Source organism: Felis catus, chromosome D1 (assembly GCF_018350175.1).
Source record: "Felis catus isolate Fca126 chromosome D1, F.catus_Fca126_mat1.0, whole genome shotgun sequence".
Classification (NCBI taxonomy): Eukaryota; Metazoa; Chordata; class Mammalia; order Carnivora; family Felidae; genus Felis; species Felis catus.
The window spans coordinates 39,668,960-39,693,096 of NC_058377.1; the positions used below are offsets into that span (position 1 = coordinate 39,668,960).

The 24,137-nt window shown below is 42.0% G+C and overlaps 1 protein-coding gene across 3 annotated transcripts in view; it reads right to left on the minus strand.

Moving 5' to 3' along the window:
• Positions 1-24,137, minus strand: part of HEPHL1 (hephaestin like 1) — an 83,193-nt gene that overhangs the window by 39,772 nt on the left and 19,284 nt on the right. For all 3 annotated transcript variants that reach the window (XM_003992613.6, XM_045038597.1, XR_006586199.1), the window contains exons 3-10: positions 21,103-21,315; positions 20,246-20,425; positions 17,215-17,469; positions 13,524-13,692; positions 10,788-10,927; positions 10,503-10,634; positions 8,199-8,410; positions 1,885-2,035 (exon numbers count right to left, since the gene is read on the minus strand). In XM_003992613.6, coding sequence (XP_003992662.1) covers positions 1,885-2,035; positions 8,199-8,410; positions 10,503-10,634; positions 10,788-10,927; positions 13,524-13,692; positions 17,215-17,469; positions 20,246-20,425; positions 21,103-21,315 — 1,452 coding nt within the window. The remainder of the gene's footprint in view (positions 1-1,884; positions 2,036-8,198; positions 8,411-10,502; positions 10,635-10,787; positions 10,928-13,523; positions 13,693-17,214; positions 17,470-20,245; positions 20,426-21,102; positions 21,316-24,137) is intronic.

Below are 24,137 nucleotides of genomic sequence, written 5' to 3' on the forward strand. Positions count from 1 at the left end.
GATTGTTAGCAGAAAATCTAAGAAGGATGCTTTGAGAACATTGCATTTTCTGAAAAAAAATCTTTGATAATACCTTTGCAAATAAATTATGTAAATCCTGCCCATTGAATGTTAAAGTGATATTGTAAATTGGGGTACTAATGATTTAGTCCTTGACTGGCCCATAGAGAATCTTCTCTTGCCTTGGAACTCTAGTTTAAATTCTCTCTTTCTGGAACATTCATTCATGCATTCAACAAACACCTTTGTTTGCTTGTTTAACAGTACTCTAAAAATGTATTGAAAGAATGATGTCATTGCTGGTTATAGTGTCAGATAAAGGTAGTCAAAGCCCATGGTAAGGTCTGGTAAAGAAGTTATACTGTTCTGCCTTCTCGTGTAGACTTGTCCCCTAACCCAGATGATATTTGTTGACTAACCCAAGAACTACTGTAGGTATGCCTCTTTTTCATCAGAAAAGACCCCCGAGGATAGCTCACAAGCCATTGAGGATGCCCTCTAGGAAAGGAGGTCCACATCTTTTCATATAGACCACATAATAGGTGTAATGCAAGGCACTGGGTAACTCGAGAGGCACTTTTTCTTTGGTATTGTTGCCATCATTTTCTCTCATACTCCATGCAAGCAAGACTGGAGATGGAATTTAATTCATAATCAATGTAAAATTTAAATTAAAATACATTGTTTTCCTTGCATTTTGTTTTAAAGATGACGTACTCTCCATGTCGAAAATATGAAAGTGTATATTACATTGCCAAATCAGGATGGAGCTGGATGTGATGTGGTCTGTTGGGTTGTTTTATCTTTTCTCTTTATCCTTTATCCTTAGGGCCTCTCTTAGGATAAGTTTCTTTTGCGACTTAGCTTCTCCACTAAGGAATTGCTATGTTTCCTCATTCTACTTTCTTCTTCTTCTTTTTTTTATTTTTATTTTTTTGGCTGCTAGGAGAGTGGGAAACAAATTTCATGATTCAGTTATAACAAACATTTTGTAGAAAATGGTATTGAAAATGTGTTACTCTATGCTTTCCATTGGTCCAAGAGGAGACTGTTGGCATGGAGTATCCAGGACCATAGGAGTCTGTGAGCTGGTTGCTGTGGGTCACTTGGAACCTTGGACTTTCTTGACCTCCTTGTGGGGAAAGGAGATTAGGGTCTATTTTGTTATTCTCCTATAATGTTTTGAAAACAATAAATAGATGTTGTCCTTGGTCCTAAAACAAGCAATTTAGCACATGTTATCTTACCATGCTTGCTTTCAGCTCCTTTTTGACTGCATGCTCTCATAGTTATTTGGGATTGGGCTCTCGCTCACTATTCTGCCATCTAGGGTAGTGTGCCTAAGACTAACGAGACTCCTGTGTTAGTCACGCCAATTATGAGGTGGTTTGCCACTGTTACAACTGATATAAGAAAGAGAAGGAGAACTAAGTAATTCCTTTTAAATAAGAACTGGGATGGGAATTCGCTAGTATTTTACACATTATCAGTTTAGACAGTTCTTCATGCAACTTGATAAGAGACACTTTGTTGTTTAATGATTATCTCCAATTATCACTTGGATTATGAGCCTCAATGATGTTATTACGAACCCAAGGGAGGGCATTTTGTCAGTCATTTTCTACATTTATAAAGTACTGCAGTCTTTGCTGGTTCATATTTTGTGTTGCTTCATCTAAAGCTGATGAAGTATTTCAGAAGTATTAATTAAGTTGCACAACGTCCCTGGGAGGTAGGAGGTTTCACCAGACCTTGTGAGATGAAGTCATGAAACAATTTACTCTTGACCAAGAACAATGTCCAAGAAACCAAAATCAAGGTAGTTAAAACATTCCAAATATTTTCACTTCAAATCCTTACAGAAGAGAAAGACACTTTTCATACCATGCATTCGGTTGGACTTCACAAAATCTTTGTCTTCTTTGTCAACACTGAAGGGACGCCATGTAAACCTCTGAATGTTTTCATCAAGATACCTGCTCAGATTCTCATCAAAGACTGTAAATAGTAGATAAAATTCCTTGTCGATTCCTCTCTAAAGAGAAGAAGAACATAACTGTATAAAAAGTACAGCTTGGAGGAATTCTAATCTCTACTTCACTTTCAACGTGAACACAAATAAATTAGGACCAACGTGAGTTGGGTCATTTTGTAAATCAGGATTCTGAGCATGATTCTGATCAATTCATTTTACACCCTAACGTTTCATCTTTCTGTTTATATCCTTATCCCTCCCTTATCCCTCTGAGATCTGCTCAGAGGAAATAGGTCCTTGCTCAGAAGCTTCCCTACACTATGGGACTCCTATTTTCAGCCTGGTCACCACTATCTTATTCTCCTTCCCAGGGCCTCCATGCCCTGGGCTGTCTCTCTCTCTGACTTCATCTCCTTGTACTCACCCCTCATTTACTCCAGCCACCCTGGCCTTTTGCTCTTCTGTGAACACACCAACTTCACTCCTGCCTCAGGGGCTTTTCATGTGCTGTTCCCATTGCCTAGAAGGTTCTCCCGGGTCTTTCCTGGCTCACTCCCTTACTCCATTCAGTTCTCTGCACGAATGTCACCTCCTCGAGTACCCTTTCCTGACCACCCTGTCTAAAACAGTCACCTACCATCCACCCTGCCTGCAAACTCACCTCACTTACCCCCAAATCACTCCTCTTTATAGTACTTAACTCCACCTGAAATTATATTTCATTTGTGAACTTACATTTTTTTAGTATTGTCCCATTGCATTGTAGCTTTGTGAGAGTAGGGAAGTTTTGGGTTCCTCTCTGTGTCCCCGGCTTTTAAAAAAAATGCCTAGAGAGAAGCCTGGATGGCTCAGCTGGTTAAGCATTCCACTCTTGGTCTTGGCTTGGGGCATGATCTCGTGGTTCATGAGTTCAAGCCCTGTGTTGGGCTCTGTGCTGACAGCATGCAGCCTGCTTGGGATTCTCTGTTTCCCTTTCTCTCTGCCCCGCCCCCCCCCCCCCCCGCATCATCTGTCTCTCAAAATAAATAAACTTAATAAAATAAAATAAAATAAAATAAAATAAAAATAATGTCTGGAAAAGCAGGCACTCTACATGTTTTTGAGTGAAATAATGAATTCACATAACCCATCAGACTTTGCTAAATTACGTTAATGTAAGTTGAAATGGAGGGCACCATGGATTACTTCCCACTGTGTATATTCCTAATCTATCTGTCCGAGCATGTCACGCAACACACAATATCCTGCATTGCCGAAATATGCTTTTCTTTAAAGCTGAACCAGAGAGGTGACTGTATTTTATGTCCCTCAACCATCTTCCTATGTCTAATGTACTCCCCTCCAACTCACCCTTTAACCCGCTGCCTGCTCTGGAGGAATCCCCAGAACTGCCACAGATCACATCTCTCTCCTTCTGAAACTGGACAATACAGTCTAAACTCACAGTGATCTCGTTCTTGCTTACCTGCTCTTAGCCCTTCCCTCTTGGCACTTTGACCAAAGTGAGGCCAAGCCCCTTGCAGCGATCTGAACTTGCTGTGTTCGGTAGGCCTCTGTCCTTCGTGCACGCATCCCTTCAACTTGAAGGTATGCCACCCCAATCCAACCTCAAGAGCCAGTTTAGCTGTCCCACCTCTGTGATGCTTTCCTAATGCATCATCAGAGATGTGGGTGCCCTTTGCTTTATTCTCACACCATATCTTATATGCACCTACTGCTTTTATCACATGGTGTTTTAGCAGGCAGTAGTTTAAGATCATGGGATATGAAAAGAAATGATGTAGGCTTGCAATGTTTAAAGGAAAATATGAAGAATTGGAGAGAAAAAAGAGGTCAAAGGTATTTTAAAAGATTATGGGCTATGGGTGCTAATGTTATTCTGCACATCCATTGTGAAAACTGGGGCAAGTGATTTATTCTCTCTAAGCTCTAATTCCTTCATTTGAAAAATGAGAATAAGAGTAGTCTCCACTTCCTGGGGTTTTGTGTGTGTGTGTGTGTGTGTGTGTGTGTGTGTGAAGGTTAAAATAGATAATATAGGTAAAGCACTCAAGACAACATCTGGCAGATACTAAGTGTTCAATGTTAATTGTGACTATTAGCTGCAATTGCAACTGTCCATAAGACAAGAAGGAATGACTGAAAGGCATTGAGTTGAAGAACCTCATCACCTGAGAGTCAGTTGGAAGGTAACTAGGTCTATGAGGGTGGGAAATTAACCCAGGAAAAGGTTAGAAAGTAGGTGATACCACATGGTGATAACCCACGTGAAGGTTCATTTTATGTGTCAACCTGACTGGGCCATAGGTGCCCAAATATTAGGCCAAGCATTATTCTGGGTGTTTCTATGAAGGTGTATTTGGATGAGATTAACATTTAAATGGTAGATGAGCAAACATTTAAATGGTAGACGAGCAAAGCACATCGCCCTCTCCAATGTGGGTGGGCCACATCCAATCAGTTGAAAGACTCAATACAACAAAAAAATCTGACCCTCCCACAAGTAAAAGAGAATTCTTCCTGTCTTTGAAGTGGAACATTCACTTCAGGCAGACTTTTATCTGCCTTCAGACTCAAACTCAAACAGAGGCTCTTCCAAAGGCTTTGAGCCCTCTGGACTTTTGTGTCTCCTGGGTCTCTTGCTTGCCGACTCTCCCTGCAGGTCCTGGAACTTGTCAACCCCCATAATCATGTGAGCAAACTCCTTATAATAAGTCTGCTTCTGTCTGCATACACATCCTTATGGTTCTGTTTCTTTGGAGAACTTGGATTAATCCAACCTGCACTCGTGCATGGAATGTACCTGAGTGATGGCTAGCTTCTGCAGCACAAAGCTATTCTGTGAAAAGCACTTAACATCACTATGTTTTAGGTTCCCACAGCAGTAGGGAAGCTGGGATGTCTGAACCACGGTCCTTCACACAACTCTGAGTGTTTAAAACGTGGATGTGGGGAGTTTGGCAAATAAGCTTGTCCTGGAATTTTTAGTATCTATTTGCAGGCTACACATGGAGTGTTTGAGTGTGTGTGTAATGTGGCCCTTTCTGTTAACTAAACTTCTTAATAATGACTTTGAAGATAAGAATGCTTACCCTGTATTTCATTCATCAACCATAATATTGGTCGAGTGTCAACAATGCACCAGGCATTGTTCTGGGAAAGGAAGATAAGACAGACAAGTCTCCTGCTCCATGGTACTCACATTCTTGTGAGGAGAAACGTTCTATAACACATCAAAAGTAAACAAAGAAAATGTCCCCTGGTGGTAAGTGATATTAAAATCAGGTCATGTAATAGCATATGACTTTAGCTTGGTGATCAGGGAAGACTTTTCTAAGGAGGTGATAGGAAGAGCCAGCCACGCAAAGGTCCGAAGAAGGCATGTCAGGCAGAGGGAGCCTAGTAAGGAGGCCCTAAGCCAAGGATAAGCTTGGCCTGTTCAAGGAACAGGAAGGCTTATGTGGATGGAGTATAAGTAGGCATGAGGGTGTGTGTGAGATACATCAAAGGAGTTGGAGGCCGGGGGACATAGGTCTAGGCTAAGAAATGTAGATTTTTATTCCAAGCGTGATAGGAAGTCACTGGAGGGTGTTTAACATGGATATTACGTGATCTTGTTTGCATTTTAGAAAAGTCACACTTGTGGGGCGCCTGGGTGGCTCAGTCGTTTGGGCGACCGACTTTGGTTCCGGTCATGATCGCACGGTCCGTGAGTCTGTGAGTTCGAGCCCCATGTCAGGCTCTGTGCTGACAGTTCGGAGCCTGGGGCCTGCTTTGAGTTCTGTGTCTCCCTCTCTCTCTGCACCTCCCCAACTCTCTCTCTCTCTCTCTCAAAAATAAACATTTAAAAAAAATTTTTTTAAAGAAAAAAAAAGTCACACTTGCTTCCCTGTGATGAAACCGATCACAGGAGAAAGAGGGGCTTGAAGAGATGATGCATGATGTAGACCAGAGCCTGGTCGAGGAAAAACATGTTTTCCTTTTATTATAAAGGATAAAGACAGAAAAATTTTAAAGGGTACTCAGCTTTGATAATAGTACAGTATCAAGGTTAATTTCCTGACTTGGATAATTACATTGTGTTTATGTCCGAAAGTGACCTTGCTTTTAGGAAACACATTGAAGAGACGTCATGTCTATAACCTACCTCAAATAGTTTAGGGGAACAAAACCCAGAAAAATAAAGAGAAGGCTAAGAAAGCAAATGAGATAAAATGTTTACATTTGGGCAATCTGGGCGAAGGATATATGGGAATTCTTTGTGGGTTTTTTTTCTTTGCAACTTTTACATAAATCTGAAACTGAATTATTCAAAATAAAAAAATATAAGGGCGGTATAAACGGCTGGATAGACAAATAGGGAGTTTAAGTGGTTGCTGCAGAAGGTCATAAATGTTAGAAAGGGCCCTATAGCACCTGGTTAGATTCTGTGACAACCATTCACCTCTGGGAGAATTTACTGGAAAGAGATGAAAACACCTTTTATGTTCTCTACCTACCTACCTAGGAGAGACGTAAGCTTTTACCTATAGAGGGCCTGGTTCAGTATGTGTTTCCTAAGTATTTTTTGCGTTGAAAATAACTTTCTGTCTGGCCAAATGGATTCCTCGCTCGGCCAATCCCAAGTAGGGAGTATTTCGGGTTACGGTTAATTTTTTCATGAACTTGGTGGAAATGGACTGGCCGCGAATGGTGTTTGGCTCAGGCAACAACCCCCCATGTACCATAAGGTGCTTCTAGCAAGCGTTCAAACCACCATTAAATAGATGCAGTTGGGGGAAAATCAGGGCCTCCTTACACAAGTTTTTTGGCACTCAATTTCCTGGGCTCAGGTATTGAGCTAGAGGAAGCAGGGTGGTGTCTTGGAAAAAAAAACAAAAACAAAAACAAAGTTGGAAGCTCAAAGTCCCGTGTTCTACTGCCGAGTTTCACTACTTACTAGGCGTGTCTCTTGGGATGTCACTCACTGTCTCTGAGCCTCAGTTTCTTCAGCTTTAAAATAGGGATCGTTAGGGCACTGGGTGGCTTAGTCGGTTAAACTGCCAATTCTTGATTTTGGCTTGGGTCATGATCTCACGGTTGTGAGAGCAAGCCCTGTTTTGGGCTCCGTGCTGAACGCGGAGCCTGCTTGAGATTCGCTCTCTCCCTCTCTCTCTGCCCCTCCCCCGCTTGTGCACGCATGCATGCTCTCTCTCTGTCTCTCCAAATAAATAAATAAACATCTTAGTTAAAAAATAGGGATAGTCATTCTGCTTTGCCCTGTATGATTCCTGTTGTACAGTGCAACTGTATTCAGTCTTACTGCACGTGCATTACTGAGGGCCAATTCCGAGGGCCAGGGACACAGCCTCTAATAGACATTTCTAGGGTTGGAACTTTGTGCAGGGAAGTACAAGTCTGAGGCGGACCGAGACACTCTGTGTCCTCTACCTAGAAATCCCGTTGAGTCCAGAAGTGGGTGCTTACAATCCCAAACATCATATAATATACCATTTAAATAAATCGTCTTGCTATTTCTGATTGATGAAGTAAACCACAATGGTTACAGGATTAGATTTGCCTCTTCTCATCAGTGTGTTTAATATCATGTGGACATAGCTTGAAGTGCTGTGCTGTGCCACACTAGTCAGTGCAACCAGGGGAGCCTCAAAGGTGGGACTTGTAAGAATTTATCTACATGCTTTCTTGTGCCTTCGACCCTAACGATTAACTTTCGGCTTACAGCGGTGAGATACAGTGGTTCTCCGCCTTGGTTGCACATTGGAGAGCCCCTGCAGATTCTGATTTAATTGGTCTGGAGTGCCTGAATAAAAGATGTTTAAAAGGTTCCCCACGTGGCCAAGTCTGAGAAGCCTCGTCCAAGAAGAAAGGGCCCCAATTCACATTCCATGTGGACCTCCGAAGATTCTAGAATCAAAACAATGCACAGGGAAAGGGACCCACTGAATCCCATCCGCAACGAGCAGAAATCCTGGGTTTCTGGGTGGGCATCTGTAAGTTTCAGATCTTAACTTCACATTAAGATTACATTAAATGTAAATTCAGATCTTAAATTTACAAAAAAATAAAATAAATTACTCATTATGTAGAAATCGACATTAAGAGGGTGGAGGAAGCACTGCTTTTCGTACCTGACCCTTTATTACTATTTAATCCCTAGCCATATTCCTGGTGTCTCCCACATACAACCCTGAGAAGAACTTGGTGATCTTTGATGGCCTACCTGTGTCCCATCAGCATTGAGAACGCCCTTTTTACAGACTAGCAAGGGCCCCACAAGGCCAGAGCTGGTGTCCTGGATTGGCTTAACCGCTGAGAAGTAAAGGTAGGTCAGACAGGGGGGATCACTGGCTGTCGGGCTTACACTTTCAGGCACCGTCCATTTGTACGTGAAGGTTTCACCCGGCTTAACATGTGCCCCTGGTTTCAGAAATCCTGAGGAGGTAAATGAAAGTTACTCAAAGCCAGAGCCAACGACATTAAACTTGTTGGACTGGGTCTTCCAGCCCTGGGTCTCTCTCTGATGATGTATTTTGTGGAAGGACAGTTGTTCCCACGTGTGTATGCTACCGGGGAGACCACTGCCACGGTCCGATGTTTTATGAGACAGAAGTTTGGATCAAAGGGTGATCTTCTTCAGAGATTACATTTAGTACCTTCATAGATATTATTTCTTACTCAAATACTAGGTTTAGCAAATATTAAAAGAGTGACAGTTGCCTATTTCACAATTAAATGTAAATCTATAAAATATCATTGAGCGCCTCTGTATGTGGAATATATTAAAGTTGGCACTACGAGGCTATCCCAGAAAGTTAAGTAAGAGACCTAACTTTAAATTTTTTTTTTCAACGTTTATTTATTTTTGGGACAGAGAGAGACAGAGCATGAACGGGGAAGGGGCAGAGAGAGAGGGAGACACAGAATCGGAAACAGGCTCCAGGCTCCGAGCCATCAGCCCAGAGCCTGACGCGGGGCTCGAACTCACGGACCGCGAGATCGTGACCTGGCTGAAGTCGGACGCTTAACCGACTGCGCCACCCAGGCGCCCCAAGAGACCTAACTTTAAGTTGTTGGAAATCTTGAGGTGCCTGGGTGGCTCAGTAGGTTAAGCGTCTGACTCTTGATTTCAGCTCAGGTCATGATCTCACAGCTTTGTGAGCCGGAGCTGCACCTAGGGCTCTGTGCTGACAGCAGGGAGATTGCTTGGGATTCTGTCTCCCTCTCTCTCTCTCTGTCCGCCCCCCGCCTCTCTCTCTCAAAAATAAATAAACACTAAAACAAGGAAATGCAAAAAAAAATCTTTAAAAAAATAGAATTTGAAATCTAGAAGGTTGAACTAGAAAATAACCCCACATAATCATAAGATAGAGGAGGTAGGTGAATACTCAAGGTGACAAGGCTGATGAGTGACAGATCTGGGATTCAAACTCAGCACTGTCTGGTTCCCAAGACCTTGCACTCAACCTGCATACTATATTGCTAAATGAACACGTTGAGTCTCTCCAGCTAGACTGAGGTCAGAAACTCTCTGCATATTGTTCAGAGTTTTGCAAAAAGGTGCCCAATAAGTTTGCTAAGTTAAACAATAGAAAATATAGACATTTGGGCTATCACCGGTGTTCTTTCTGGGTATACACACACACACACACACACACACACACACACACACACACACACACAGTGTTTGTGACCATTTGACCAAGGAAGTGCAGGTACAAGAGATGATGCTCCAGGTGGGGAGAGTGATGATGGGTCTGAGGAGGGGGAATTCTCCCTCCATTCCTTCCTTCTCTGTTCCCTCCCCATCACCTCACACCTGCTCTGGACTGGGCCTAGCCCCATCATTGGGCACAAAGAAGTATCCCAGAACTCATGATGTCTGTTGCCAGAATGGGGAAGGCTTCCAAAGATATCAGGAGTTTCCCAAGAGCAATATCATGAGTGGAAGATAGTTCCTGCAGCCACTGGGCAGAAACTGCCTTTCTTATATGTAGAGTCTCTATTACCTCCTCTGTAATGAGGAGAGGCCATATATGATGGTAGGCATAAAAGACTGGTTTTAATAAATATTTGTCAACAGAGACAGAACAAAGACCATGTGTAAGATTTTGAAGACAACCAAACATTGGAAATCAGATTCTCTCCTCAGCCTTCACCCACAGAATCCCCCACAACCCGTGGCTAAAAATCTCTCCATCTCAGGGTAGTGGGGGTGACTGTGAACGTAGCCCACGTTGAGATTTATTACATTGCTGAAGGAGAAGGAAAGGCATCAACATCTCCTAAGTGCCTAGTGCGGGACAGACCCTGCCCTGAATTCTCTCCAGCTCGTCCTGAAGCCCTGTGAGGTGAGTGTCACTACCTGCCTCAGTAGGGGAGAAGAATAAAGTTCAGAAAGTTTAAATGATGGCACAAGCTCACAGGGCCGGTAAGGAAAGGGACCAGGACTTGAACCAAATCTACCCACTTCTAAGTCCTCTGTTTACTCATCTTCTTTCCTCCCAGAGGCCAGGCTGAGACTCACCATCTACATTCGGGGCTGCATCAGAGGCCTTGTCATAGATGACGCCATGAGGCAAAATACTGTAGACTTTGTCGGCTTTGTTGGCAAAGGTCACTAACAGGGTATCACCCACCTCAGCCCTGATGACGGGGCCTGAAAAATATCAAGAGGAGGAGGGAGAAGAGGATGAAAAGAGGCAGAGAGAAGTGAATATAGGCAGGAGAGGAAGAGTCATTCCACGTAGACATATATGCCCCACTAAAGCATCTCCCCCCATTCAAAACATGACAGATGGTTTTATTCTACCAAGAATTCCAAGATGGGCTTCTGCCTCAGAGAGTCTCTTTCTTCGAGTAAAAGTTGCATCAACATACTCCATATACTGAGCCTTCCAATATTTTCCTCCAATTCTGTTGTCCCCTTGTGTGAAGTAGAGCTCGGAGTCACTGTGTAAAGAATAGGAACCTGGCTGAGAGCACATCTCTACATATGCACCAGATGCCTTAATTATGGAGCTCCCTTTGATTGTCCTTAGCTCGTCCACCCACCCAGATATCTCCCCAGGAAAGATGGAACCGTCTTCAACTAAGTTCCCAGGAATAATTAGCCAGCTTTGAAAGTCTCCGGGGGGCTGGATGGTGGTCAAGCTCATTCCTCTCTCAGCCACTGTACTTTCTTCCCCGGAGGTCCAGCAACCGAAGAGAGCACAGGTGAACTCCTTACTTACCGGCTTCAGAGTCCCAGAATGGTGTCCTTCCTACAAAGCAAAGAGCTAACTGGTTTCTTTGCAGAGTAAGTATCCCTCTATACCTCTTGCCGATGTCAGTATGAATAGTCTTGCATATGGTAAGCTCTTTCATATCTGGCATGATCAAGGAATGAAGTGTCTAGTTCATCAAATAGCTTCGTTGGTGGAGTTATCGTACGAACGACATACACGAAAAGCCAAATTCCGAATGTGAAATACAGTAACGTACATTCTGACTAGCACTGCCCTAGACACCTTATTTCTGCCAATGGTGCCTTCACTCTTGGAGTCACACAGGCTGACTTTGTCCTCTTTCTCTGCCTCATCCCCTTATCTTGTTCACCCTTATTTTGTAGCCTTTTGCTGCTTCCTTCCTTTCTGTGCCCTTTTGGCATCTTTTCCTTTCCTTTCTTCCCACTGCTGCAACCCCAGTACCTGCCCTCGTCGCCTTGTGTTGGCAACATTACCCGGAGCTCCGACTGTGCTCTTGGCACCCTCCCTCTTCCATTGGCTCACTCGGAGTTTCCCTTCAACATACACACTACTATAACATTAATCCCCAAGATGGTAATATTCACAGTCATTTACCTGCTCCAGCATCTTCACTCACATGCAAATGCCAATCAAATCAAGTTCAAAAGGATGATAGGCCCTATGCAGTTGAGATCCAGTTTACCCAGTTCTCTTCCTATGGCTCTATGCAAATATTCGCTCCGGTCACTTTGATCTAACCAACCCCTGCATCTAAAATATCTCTCTTTCAGGGCGCCTGGGTGGCTCAGCCAGTTAAGCTTCTGACTTCGGCTCAGGTCATGATCTCACAGTTTGTGGGTTCGGGTCCCATGTCAGCCTCTATGCTGACAGCTCAGAGCCTGCTTTGGATTCTGTGTCTCCCTCTCTCTCTCTGCCCCTCCCTTGCTCTCTCTCTCTCTCTCTCTCTATCAAAAATAAACATTAAAAATAAAATAAAATTTCTCTCTTTACTATTCACTTTCATGAATTCTGTTATTCTTTAGGACCCTGCTTAAGTGCCATTGACTCTGTGAAGGGTTCCCTGGCTATCTTAGTGCTCTCTCAATGCCCAGAGAACTCACTTGTCTGGACAACTCATCTTAATCTTATTTGTAACTTGCAAAGTTACTTCGCTTCTCCTGTGCATGCAGTTTCTTTCCGACCTGAGGGTGGGAACACTGTCTTAGGCACCTCCCTGCAACTCTCCCATAGCTTTTTATGTTCTGCTTTCATATATCACATTAAATATCAGTTAAATATAATTCAATATTTTATATTTTGTAAGGTGCTTCAGAATTCTGGAAGGCTTCTAAGACAGAATTCTTAGTGCTAATTCTCATTCTGTTTATGGAGAAATACTGGTCAAAAGAGAGTTTTGATATCAAACACGTTCATAAATGATTCACACAAATTCTTTAGGCTGGGGTCAGGTGCGTTGGTTTGGTGGAAGAATGAATGAATGAATGAATGAATGAAATTTACAATGAAAGAAACAAAGGGTGTCTTATCAATCAGAAAGAAAATTTTAAAAACATTCCCTCGAACATAAAAGAGATCATAGGTAATAAAAATCATTCTTGTATCATACCATATATTTTAAATGCTTTCACAGACACCATTACACAGAATTCTATAATAACAAGTCACAGGAGTCCACATCCACCTAATGAATTGTTAGATTCAATGTGAAAAATACTACATGCTCTGGGAGCGAAAATGATTACTAATGACTCAGGAGTCAGGGGAGGCTTCACTTAGGAAGTGACATTAGAATTTGAAGAAAAAGTAACATTTTGCTGGATAGGTAGGACAAGCACATTCTGGGTAGAGAAGTCATAACCTATCAGGCTGTCCTTGAACCAAAAGGGATAACTTTCCTTGGCCAGTTCACCTCCAGTGGGAGAGGGTCCTGTCTTCTTCTCTCTTCAAAACTCTCTCTTCCATATGTGCAGAGGCCTTATTCTATTCTCTGTCAGCTTAGTACTTCTTATGGCACTTAGCATTGCAGCTTGCACACAGTAGGTGCTCAAGAAATGCTTCATGAATGAATGAATGAACCTAGTGCTTTGATTTAGCCAGCGAATCATGAAACAATAAATACTCCGCCAATTCTCAGCAATATGTACATTACGAGGCTCAGAACTCCTTACGTGGTGTCATGACGCCATCCATGCATATGTGCTCATAGGAGAAGGGCTGTGTATATGAATGAGGTCACAGGGAAAAGTCTAACAGGTGCCTCTCTTATGAGAGTCTTAGAAACGCCAGCAAAGAGAGCTTACCTGCCAGAGGCATTTAGGGGAAGACCGCTGAATTTGTTATAGCCTTGAGGAGCATAATCCCAAAGAATTTTTTCAGCTGCTATAAAGTAGCGCCTCTGTTGACCCGTCATCCTGGGATGAGAAATACCACCTTTGCAGTTACCAACATTGTACTGCCCCAGCATGCCAGCTGCAGAACAGAGGAAAACCACAAGCCGGGGTATAAATGCTCACATAAGAAATCAGACAGGAAAAGACTGATAGCTTTGACTTCATAAACACTTAAAACTGTCGTACAGAAAATAGGACCTTAACAAAGTTAAAAGTAAAGGGTAAATGGTGGGCTGGGAGATATTTTAATGCGTAGGATGACAGATCAATATGTAAATATATTTGACAAACGAGAAAGAAAGAAGTAAATATCCTAATGGAAAGTGGGCCGGGGACATCAACATATTATTCACAAAATCTCTGCAAATACTATCTAACTACAAGCACATGAAAAAAAGTTCAACCTTAATAGTAATCAAGTGTCACTCTTGTTCATTTATCAGATTGGTGAAGATTAGAAAAACTAATAATTCTCGGTGTTGGCAGATGAATGGGGGGAGGGGAATCTTCACACACTAAAGGTGAAGAATAAAAGAGAATTTGGCAATGCATGTCCGCCCATAGCTTTAAGAGAGAAATCAAACACTTTGACCCAAGAATTCTAAGTCTAAGAGTTTTCCTAAAGATATGTCAGACAAAGGTGTAATATATCAATAAATTCCTGGTTTTTAGTATAGTTTATAAAAACAAAAAAGGGGGGATTCAAATGTTAAGCATTGGGGTATTGGTTAGGTAAATTGTAATCTCCCTTGAAAGGACACAGGGAGGATATATAATGATAAAGCAGGTCTCTATTGACTGACATGGAAATATATTTCTGTTACATTAATAAGTGGGAAAAATAAGATAAAGGACAGTGTTAATAGATTAATTTCATTTTATAAATAACATGCATTTATGTATAAAAGTCTAGAAAATAGGGAGAATATTCCTCAAAATGTGATACCGTTATCCTAAGACAGGATTACTGTTATTAAAAATTAAATGTAGGGGCGCCTGGGTGGCGCAGTCAGTTAAGCGTCCGACTTCAGCCAGGTCACGATCTCGCGGTCCGTGAGTTCGAGCCCCGCATCAGGCTCTGGGCTGATGGCTCAGAGCCTGGAGCCTGTTTCCGATTCTGTGTCTCCCTCTCTCTCTGCCCCTTCCCCGTTCATGCTCTGTCTCTCTCTGTCCCAAAAATAAATAAACATTGAAAAAAAAAATTAAATGTATTTTCTGGAGCACCTGGGTGGCTCAGTCGGTTGATGCTTGACTCTTGATTTCAGCTCAGGTCATGATCTCCTGGTTTGTGAGATGGAGCCTTGCCTCGGGCTCTGTGCAGACAGCACGGAGCCTCCTGCTTAGGATTTTCTCTCTCCTCTCTCTCTGCCCCTCCCCCACTGTTCTCTCTCTCCCTTTCTCTTTCTCTCTTTCTCCCTCTATCAAAATAAGTAAATAAACTTTTAAAAAATTAAATGTAGGGGCGCCTGGGTGGCTCAGTCGGTTGACTGTCCGACTTCAGCTCGGGTCATGATTTCACAGTCTGTGAGTTCAAGCCCCGCGTTGGGCTCTGTGCTGACAGCTCGATGCCCGGAGCCTGTTTCAGATTCTGTGTCTCCCTCTCTCTGACCCTCCCCCGTTCATGCTCTGTCTCTCTCTGTCTCAAAAATAAATAAACGTTAAAAAAAATTTTTTTAAATAAGTAAAAAATAAAATAAAAAATGCATTTTCTAATTTTTTACAATAACTTTTTTTGAGGGTTTGGACAATTTAGAAAATATCATATTTCAGTAATGTACAAACACCAGCTTATGTCCACAACCACTGGCCAAGCTTAGTCTCAAATGGCTGCTAATACCTTGATTTTAAAATTATTTTCTCCCCAGATATAACATTTGAGAATAGGCATCTTGTGGTAAGAACTCTTAATATCTACCTTCTTAGGAAATTTCGAGTACAGTATTGACCATAGTCACCATGCTGTACATTAGGTCTCCAGAACTCATTCATCTTGCATAACTGAAACTTTGTACTCTTTGAGATCTTAAGTATTCCTAACACACACACACACACACACACACACACACACACACAGCTAACTATGCGTGGTCATGGATATATTAACTAGCTTGAGTACGGTGATCAGTTCACAATGTATGCATATATCAAAACATCAAGTTGCACATCTTAAATATATACCACTCCTATGTGTCAACTATACCTCAATGAAACTGAGAGAATATAAGAATAGCAATCTTGTCTTCATAATCTGTGTCTTCCCAGAACAGTATCTGGCACATACTAACTGATTAATTCTGTATTTGTTGAATTGAATTGAATTGGAATAATCCAGCTGACTAATGCTAAGATTAGCTGCTTGAGACTGACAGCAGCAAGATAAGGTGGACGGGAACAAGAATATGTCATCAAAGCCTGCCCTGGAGAGTCTCATCCCTGTACCTGCTAGTGACTGTGTATAGTTCGTCAATAATTACACATTATTTCTTCTGTGTCTCTTCCATTGACACTTTTCTTTTCTATTCTGTTTTCACTATCTTAGGCCAGACCTTTTCTATGTCGTAACTCTATTGTTACCATGCTTGTTAACTAACATCCAGGGGCCAGAATCTCTCCACCAAATCCTTTCTGTGCACAGGTACCATATTTATCTTCCTAAATTGCTGCACTGATGATGTCACTGATGTGCCCAAGGATCTGGAAGCACTCACTGTGGCCTTCCAGACACAGCCCTGCTTCCTTCAGTTTCCCATTCAAAGCTCCTCCCACTGGGCTCTGCCTCCGTGGGCTTCTCTCCTATCACTCCTCCGGCATAAGCCTGTGGTCCAGCTGAATAGAGACCGACTCTATGTGGTCCCAAGGGACCAAGACTAAGTCATTATCCAGGCATTAAAGTCAAAAAAATATTCTATCATGTACCTATGCTAGGATTTAGCAAGTATCATTGGATCTTGTCTCAGTATAAGGAAGAACATTCTAACAGAGTGGCCCAGAGATGAAATGGGCTGCTACGATTACTTAAAAGAGAAGTCCCAAAAGAAATTCAAGAATTGGATGGTGGACGGGTTCAGATTATCTCTACACTTCTTTCCAATGGTAAAATGTTATCATTTTATGTAGAGTTGCTCATATAGAACATGTATTTTCCTGGTTCGTGTTGCTTCCTCTACTTGGAAAGCCTTCCTCCCCTTCTTCATCTGTTCAATTCCTGCCCATATTTCAAGACTCAGACTAGAAGCCAACTCCTCAGGAAGTCTCTCTGATTGTTCCAGAGAATTGACTGTTGTGCACAAAGAACCTTTATTTTTCTCCCTCAAAAATTTTTTCATTTTGTAAATGTCTAAGTCTAGCTACTAGACTGTAGTCTCCTTGAAAGTCTTACCATTTCTTGCATTCACCTCCCACCTGTCTCACAGAGAGGTGATCACTAAATACCTGGTGACAGGATGGCAAATAAATGAGCACGTGCATTCCTATGTATTCAATATTGAATTAAATGTAATACAAGAATCTGTCTAGCAGCAGGCACTGAGTGAACACCATTGACTGTGTGGGGCAGTTGTACAACTCTCAGCATCTACACGCTGGTCCTTGTCCTTTTTACCTTGCAGGTGATCACTAACTTGGCAGGTTATCATCCACTTCCCAGGATTCTCGACTATCATTTCCGTTGTCAGGAAAGTGGCTGGGAACAGGTTGACGACATCAGTCCGATGCCCTCTGCTGACGAAGGTGTTACCATAAAAATAGATGGAATGGATGTCGATCTCATTCCCCATCCCGAATAGGTGCCAGGACACCGATTCACCAACACACATATCAGGCTCCGGGAAGTTTCCAAAGAGGTATCCATTGAGGGCTGAAACACAGAAGCACACTGGTGGGAGAGACTCCCCTGTAGAGGCGAGCAGGGCCAGAAACAATGGTAACACATGCGCTGGCACAGCTGAAGAGTTAGCACTGGTCATCGGTTGCAAGGTTTTTGTGCAGAAAAGCATGGCTCCTTTCACACAGTTCCAGAAAGGAATGAAAGGTATTAGGTTTTTCAAGAGAAAAGCACTCAGCAAAAGTGGAGATGAGCACACGTGGAAACAGCCTTGGAGCTGCTATGTGAACACAGCACCCAGGTCAGGAGTAAACGGAGCGCTGCTCAGACTTTCAGGATGGCTCCGCCATCTCCTGCCGAGATCCTTCCTTTTCATACCTGACTTCCCTACAGGGTTCTGTTTCCTGAAACTCTGCCTTACTCATTTCACAGCTGTCAGGACCTGGCAGAAAAGCTGGCACCTAGTAGCTACTTAACTTGAGTAACCAAAGCTTGCAACAAGAAGGAAAAGAAAAGGAGGTGACTAGAAGGGACCTATAAGACATGTTACTTTAAAGTTTTGTTACTTTAAAATGAGGGAGAAAACCAGTGTTTTTACTAGGTCTTGCTGGGGCAGAATCTTACTGATTGAGCTGACACTGGAAGTCCAAGATCCACTCTTTCAAATCATCTGAATGGCAGCAAGGACTTGACCAAGAGCGGAAGAAAACTTGATTCAGGGTTTTAAAGAGTCATAACATCACTTCTTCTTCTTCTTCTTCTTTTTTTTTTAGGAATTTTTTATTTTTTAAGGGTTTATTCATTTATTCTGAGAGAAAGAGAGTGAGGGAGAGAGAGAGAGAGCAAGCAGGGGAGGGGCAGAGAGAGAGAACCCCATGAACTGTGAGATCATGACCTGAGTCACAATCAAGAGTCAGACGCTCAACCGACTGAGCCACCCAGGCGTCCCTCACAACATCACTTCCTAAATTCAAACTGAGTTAAGAAGCAGCTGTTACTAAGATAATGATGATTAAGGCAGCACAATTGATTCTGAATAATTTTAGTAAATTTAAATAAATGTTTCAATAAATCTTATATTGGTTAAGCATTTTTTGTTGTTTTTTAAATTTTTCTGTTTTCGAAATTTTTTTTTCCAACATTTATTTATTTTTGGGACAGAGAGAGACAGAGCATGAACGGGGGAGGGGCAGAGAAAGAGGGAGACACAGAATCGGAAACAGGCTCCAGGCCCTGAGCCATCAGCCCAGAGCCCGACGCGGGGCTCGAACCCACGGACCGCGAGATCGTGACCTGGCTGAAGTCGGACGCTCAACCGACTGCGCCACCCAGGCGCCCCTAAATTTTTCTGTTTTCTATCATTGGGTCTCCTTTACCAGCTCGAAGAAGGATTGCTTGTTTACAAACACCTACTTCTGCACACAGGATGGATTTTATTTTAAATATAGTCTGTATTTGCTTATGTGGTTCATTCTCTTTTGTTGGACATTTTCATTTGAAAGAGTAAGAATTATGTGGACAGCTGAGTCGTAAACCATCATGGTTAGTAGTTTTCAGCAAGATTTGAGATCATCGCTACCATTTTGTAAGGAATAGGGGTACAAGTTGACTGGACACAGCAATGATTTGAATTTAAGTCTTTGTTTATTCCATCCTTCGTTTCTTTCACTGCCTCCCTCCCTTCTCTCCATTACTTCTTCCTTCCTAAAATATTTGCCCAACATCCACATCACGCAAGGTGGCTGAAATACTACTAGGAAGAAAAGAGAGGGTGTGTGATGCAGTGGAAACAGTCAGAACAGGGACACTCACACTTCTCCACACTTTGGAATCAAACACAACCAAACTAAAATTTATTTGCTATGGGACTTCTCTCTCAGGTTCTGTCAGGCAACTCTGGCACTAATCACCACTTTGACCTCAGGCAAGTCATTGATGGTCCCTTGACCTCAGTTTCTTCATCTGTAAAATGGGGGAGGTCAGATGGTCTTCAGCTCCTTCCCTCTCTCCTATGATTTTATGACTACATTGATGCTGCCTTGGTTAGGATGACTCTGAGAGACAGACAAGCAAATATGGAGGAAATTTATCAATGAATGACATGGAGAGTTTGTTTACATTGGAGATGTTCTTTCCGTTCACTGGAACTCTCTGGGAAACAGTAGAATGAGACTACTTAATAATCCTCAAGTCCTAAAATTCTGTATGAAGCCACTGCTCTGCAAAACAGAAATGGGTACGTGTTCTGTCTCAATGGACAGGGTAACTATAGAAATTCATTATTTTCAACAAACACAGGGTCTGGCACATCGTGAATGCTCAATAGATGTTGACTGAAAGGATGTCTGGGAAACAACAGATTCAGCAGTGTGTATTTAAACACAGCACATAGCATAGTTCTTGAACTTGGCAGCCACTCAGAAAATGGTTACTGGATAAATGCAAAAGGTTGCAAACCACAGGATTGTTATATGATGATGATTCATTCTCCTTTCTCCCATCAGTATAAACCCATCCATCCTCTCTAGGCTCACCTCCTGATTCTTTCCTAATTAGAACATTAATCCTTCCATTTTCTATATCATAGCTTTGTCATACCCAATTTAGCTTATAACTATCGCTTTCTCCCTTCTCAGATTGTTTTAGGATCTGACATGTATTGTGTTTCATATCACTTTCTAATCACTCTTACCCCTGAGCTATAAATCCTAGAAAACCAGGTTAGACACTTCTGTGTTTTTGCATCCCTCATAGTATCAGATACACAAAAGGCATTTGGTACATATGTAACAACACGGGAAATACGCACCATGCATTTTGTTACTTCTTTGGAAAACAGCATCTTTTTTGTCAACTGAATCGGGGTCAGTGCAGAAATGTCTGATATTTTCGTCAAGGTACCAGCTTTGGTTCTCATCCACCAGAGTAAACATTATAATGAACTCTCGGTCCACATCTGTCCTTGTTCCTGAATATTTATTCAGGATACCTATCGGGGACATTTAAAAGAGTAGAGAAAAAAGTTCAAAGTGGATTAGATCAAGCTGAGTTTTGTTTCTTGCCAATGGTACCAGGTAAGTGTAAAGGTTCATCAAGATTTACATGTACAGGAGTAACCACAACATGAAAGCAGGCAAAGGATTTTAATAGAAATGACAGAGCTGAAGAGAAAAGTCATAAAACAGAAGTCTTCACAACCAGAGACTTGAAAATCTTGCTCCTAAAGGGAGTCAGCTTTACTGACAGCAATAGGGAACAAAATCACAAAATGATCAAGCAGCTGAAATAACAAAACAAAAGCCCCCGTGGTCATTGGGCTACATTTTTTCACTTGCCTATGTGTGGGGTCAGGGTGGCCTGAATGGCTCTCAATAGAGAATATCCCTGTTGTTTGAAAAAGAAAAGCATGCAAGTTTCAGAATGCTATGATGCTTGAAGTCTGCATTATTGCCCCTGCTGTGGCATCAGATTGACCTTCTATGTTAGAAGAATTTCCCGAATCCTACAGAAAGCTTGGAAGAAAAAGCACATTCCATACGCAGCAAGGCAGGTGGGCAAAACAAGACCTGAAATTTAGATACACTTTTCAACACCTCTGGGAATAGGCTTGTGTGTGTGTGTGTGTGTGTGTGTGTGTGTGTGTGTGTTGGAGGGGGCTCTCTTTACCTTCCTTGCACACTAGCAGTGGGCCAATTAACCCAGAGCAGATGTCCTTAGGAGCGTCGATGTGCGAATGGTACACCCAGGTCAGGCAGTTGGCATCCGCTGGAGCAGGGGCATATTCTTCTCTCACTGGCCAGACATAGGTGTAGTTTTTGCCAGGAGGAACCATATCATCATCCTTATTCCTTCCAGATGTTCCATCTGGGTATAGAGCTCCTTCCAAGAAAAGATAAAACGTACTTAAAATACAGAGATCACATGCTATAGTGGACGGGGCCGGAGCCTTGGAATCAAACACATATGAATTAAAATGTATTTCCTGTGGGATTGAGGCAAGTTACTTAAATTCTCAGTGCCTTGGTTTCCTATCAGGAAAGCTAGAATGGGGATATCGACCGCATAGGAATGTGAAAACTAGATGACACAATGTATACAAAGCAACAAAACAAAACCAGACGCTCAATAAATGTTCATAAGGACCCCTTCTGATGGTCCTCTTGTACCAGTCAGGAAGATTTGAATCCACTCCATTTAACATCACCGCAAGAAGGAAAGGAGAAAGGGCAGAAGAAATAATGAAATTCTTGGGCACTTATTACTGATTCAGCACTTGTTTGGGGTCTCATAAAAGATAGGAAGGAAGAGTAAGACATTCATCTTTCCTCCAGAGAGCCTACGGTTCTGTTTAGCAGACCAGAATAGGAATCGTTATCATATAGGGCAACTGGAGAGTAAAATAGAGTGATGTGTTGAATGAAATTTTGGGCTCAGCTAGGTGGGGGTGGGGGTCTACCACAGAGCGGGTAGGGGCAAATGGGCATGGCGTTCCCTTCCTCTGTTATATAAACTAAGATGCCACAAGATGTTTCAATGAAGGCAAGTCCACGGCTAAAACTAGTTTGATAACCACCTGGATAGCAGGTAGGGGCCCGGAAGGACGGGGAGGAACTGGACGGCACTGAGAAGAAGGCTGGAAGGTGAAGGGCCCAGAAGGACATGGGTGTGGACACACTCCAAGTTCATTCTTCATTCTTTCATCTGTTCACCAATTCGTTCAACAAACTTGCAATCCTGAACTCCCTGGACTAGGTCAGTTTTCTGAAATGCATTCACATAAAGAGAAGGGCGGAATAGCCAGTGATTAAGTTCACAGCCATTGAAGCTAGACTGCCTGAAAACAAATCTTATCTCTCTCACTTCTTAGCTGTGATTTAGGCAATTTCCTTCTCTTCTATGAATCTTAGCTTCTTATTTGTAAGAGGATGATAATTCTCCTTATGGCATAGAGTTGTTGAGGCTTACATGACATAAGATCTACAAAACATTTATCACAGCCCCTCATATATAGTAAGCGTTCAGTAAATAGCAGCTATTATTTATTCATAGCACTTGCCCATGTTTTTAATTATACATGGATAATATTGTGCCTGTAATGTTTGATAGATACTTGTCTCTCATGTTAGACTGTAATTTCCATGCAAACCAACTTTATTTATGCTCATAATTTTATATGCAAGATGTACCTCAGTGCTTGGTATAGTGGGTGCTCAGTATCAAACGTCTGTTGAATGAAATAATGAATGAGTGGCATGAGTATACACCATACACCAAAGCCCTGTGAGCAAAATGCATGGCTTGGAAGCTTCTGAATTTACTGAGGGTCAGTAGCTGGGGGAGGATGGGAGGGTTGTGGACTTGTCTAGAAACTTCAACTGAGAGCACCCATTTTGCTTTGATTATATGATACAAATCAATATCAGTAGAAATTTTCCAGAGATTCGTATATTCACAATTTATTTAACGTGCTTTCTTTTTGCTTATTATCACTGGGAGGTGTTGATGGCTATTATTGAAAGGAGGGGCTAGAGTCCCCAAGCAAATCCTTGGTGTCAGCACTCAAGATGAGGAAGATCATTTGGGATGCAAAATAAACCATGAATATAAAGTAAAAAGTGATTTGGGAGGGGGTAGCTTATTAAGTTGTTCTGAAGGTTATCCCCAGGAAGGGATTTTGATTTGGCAAAGGTTTTGAGCAGTGGTAACATTAACAATATAAGAGTATTTTTAAAACATTCATTTGGTTTTATGCATTTGAGACTGTGTGAGTTTTTAGAAATTATTATATACAAGTTTTCACCCATCAGATTTGAGAATATTGAGGACTGGTGAAGTTGTAGGAGTTAACAGGCCAGCTCATAAACAAATGGTGGAAGTGTAAATGTGCAATTTTTTGGAGGACAACTTGCCAGTTCCCATAGAAAGAAAGAAAGAAGGAGAGAAAGAGAGACAGAGAGCAAGAGGAAGAAAGAAAGAAAGAAAGAAAGAAAGAAAGAAAGAAAGAAAGAAAGAGGAAGGAAGGAAGGAAGGAAGGAAGGAAGGAAGGAAAGAAGGAATATGAGTATAACCAGCAATTTACTTTTAGGAATTTACCCCTGAAATATCCCTGAAAATGTTTTTGAAAATACACTGGAATAGGGGTGCCTGGGTGGCTCAATTCGTTAAGCATCTGACTTCGGCTCAGGTCATGATCTCTTGGTTTGTGAGCTCAAGCCCTACGTTGGGCTCTGTGCTGACAGCTCAGAGCCTGGAGCCTGCTTTGGATTCTGTGTCTCCCTCTCTGTCTGCCCCTCCCTTGCTCACGCTCTGTCTCTCTCTTAAAAATAAATGAACATTAAAAAACAAATAAAACTCACTAGAATATATTGTACACTGGAACTGAAATATTCATTGGGGAATGTGCAGGTATCAACCCCAAACGGAAAGCAACCTAAGTAATCGTCAATACCAAACTGGTCCATTCACACAATGGAATATTGCACAAGTGCTAAAAGGAGGTCTTTCTATGTGTGATGATATGAGAAACTCTCCAAGATGAAGTGAAAAATGAAAAACAGGAAATACATAGCAGCCTGATAGTATAATCTCTTTTGTACAAATAAACACATAACCACACACATACACACATAACCATAAACACACACACAAATATATAGAGAGAAAATTTTCTAAGATAAATTTATAAGACATTTTAATTTTTT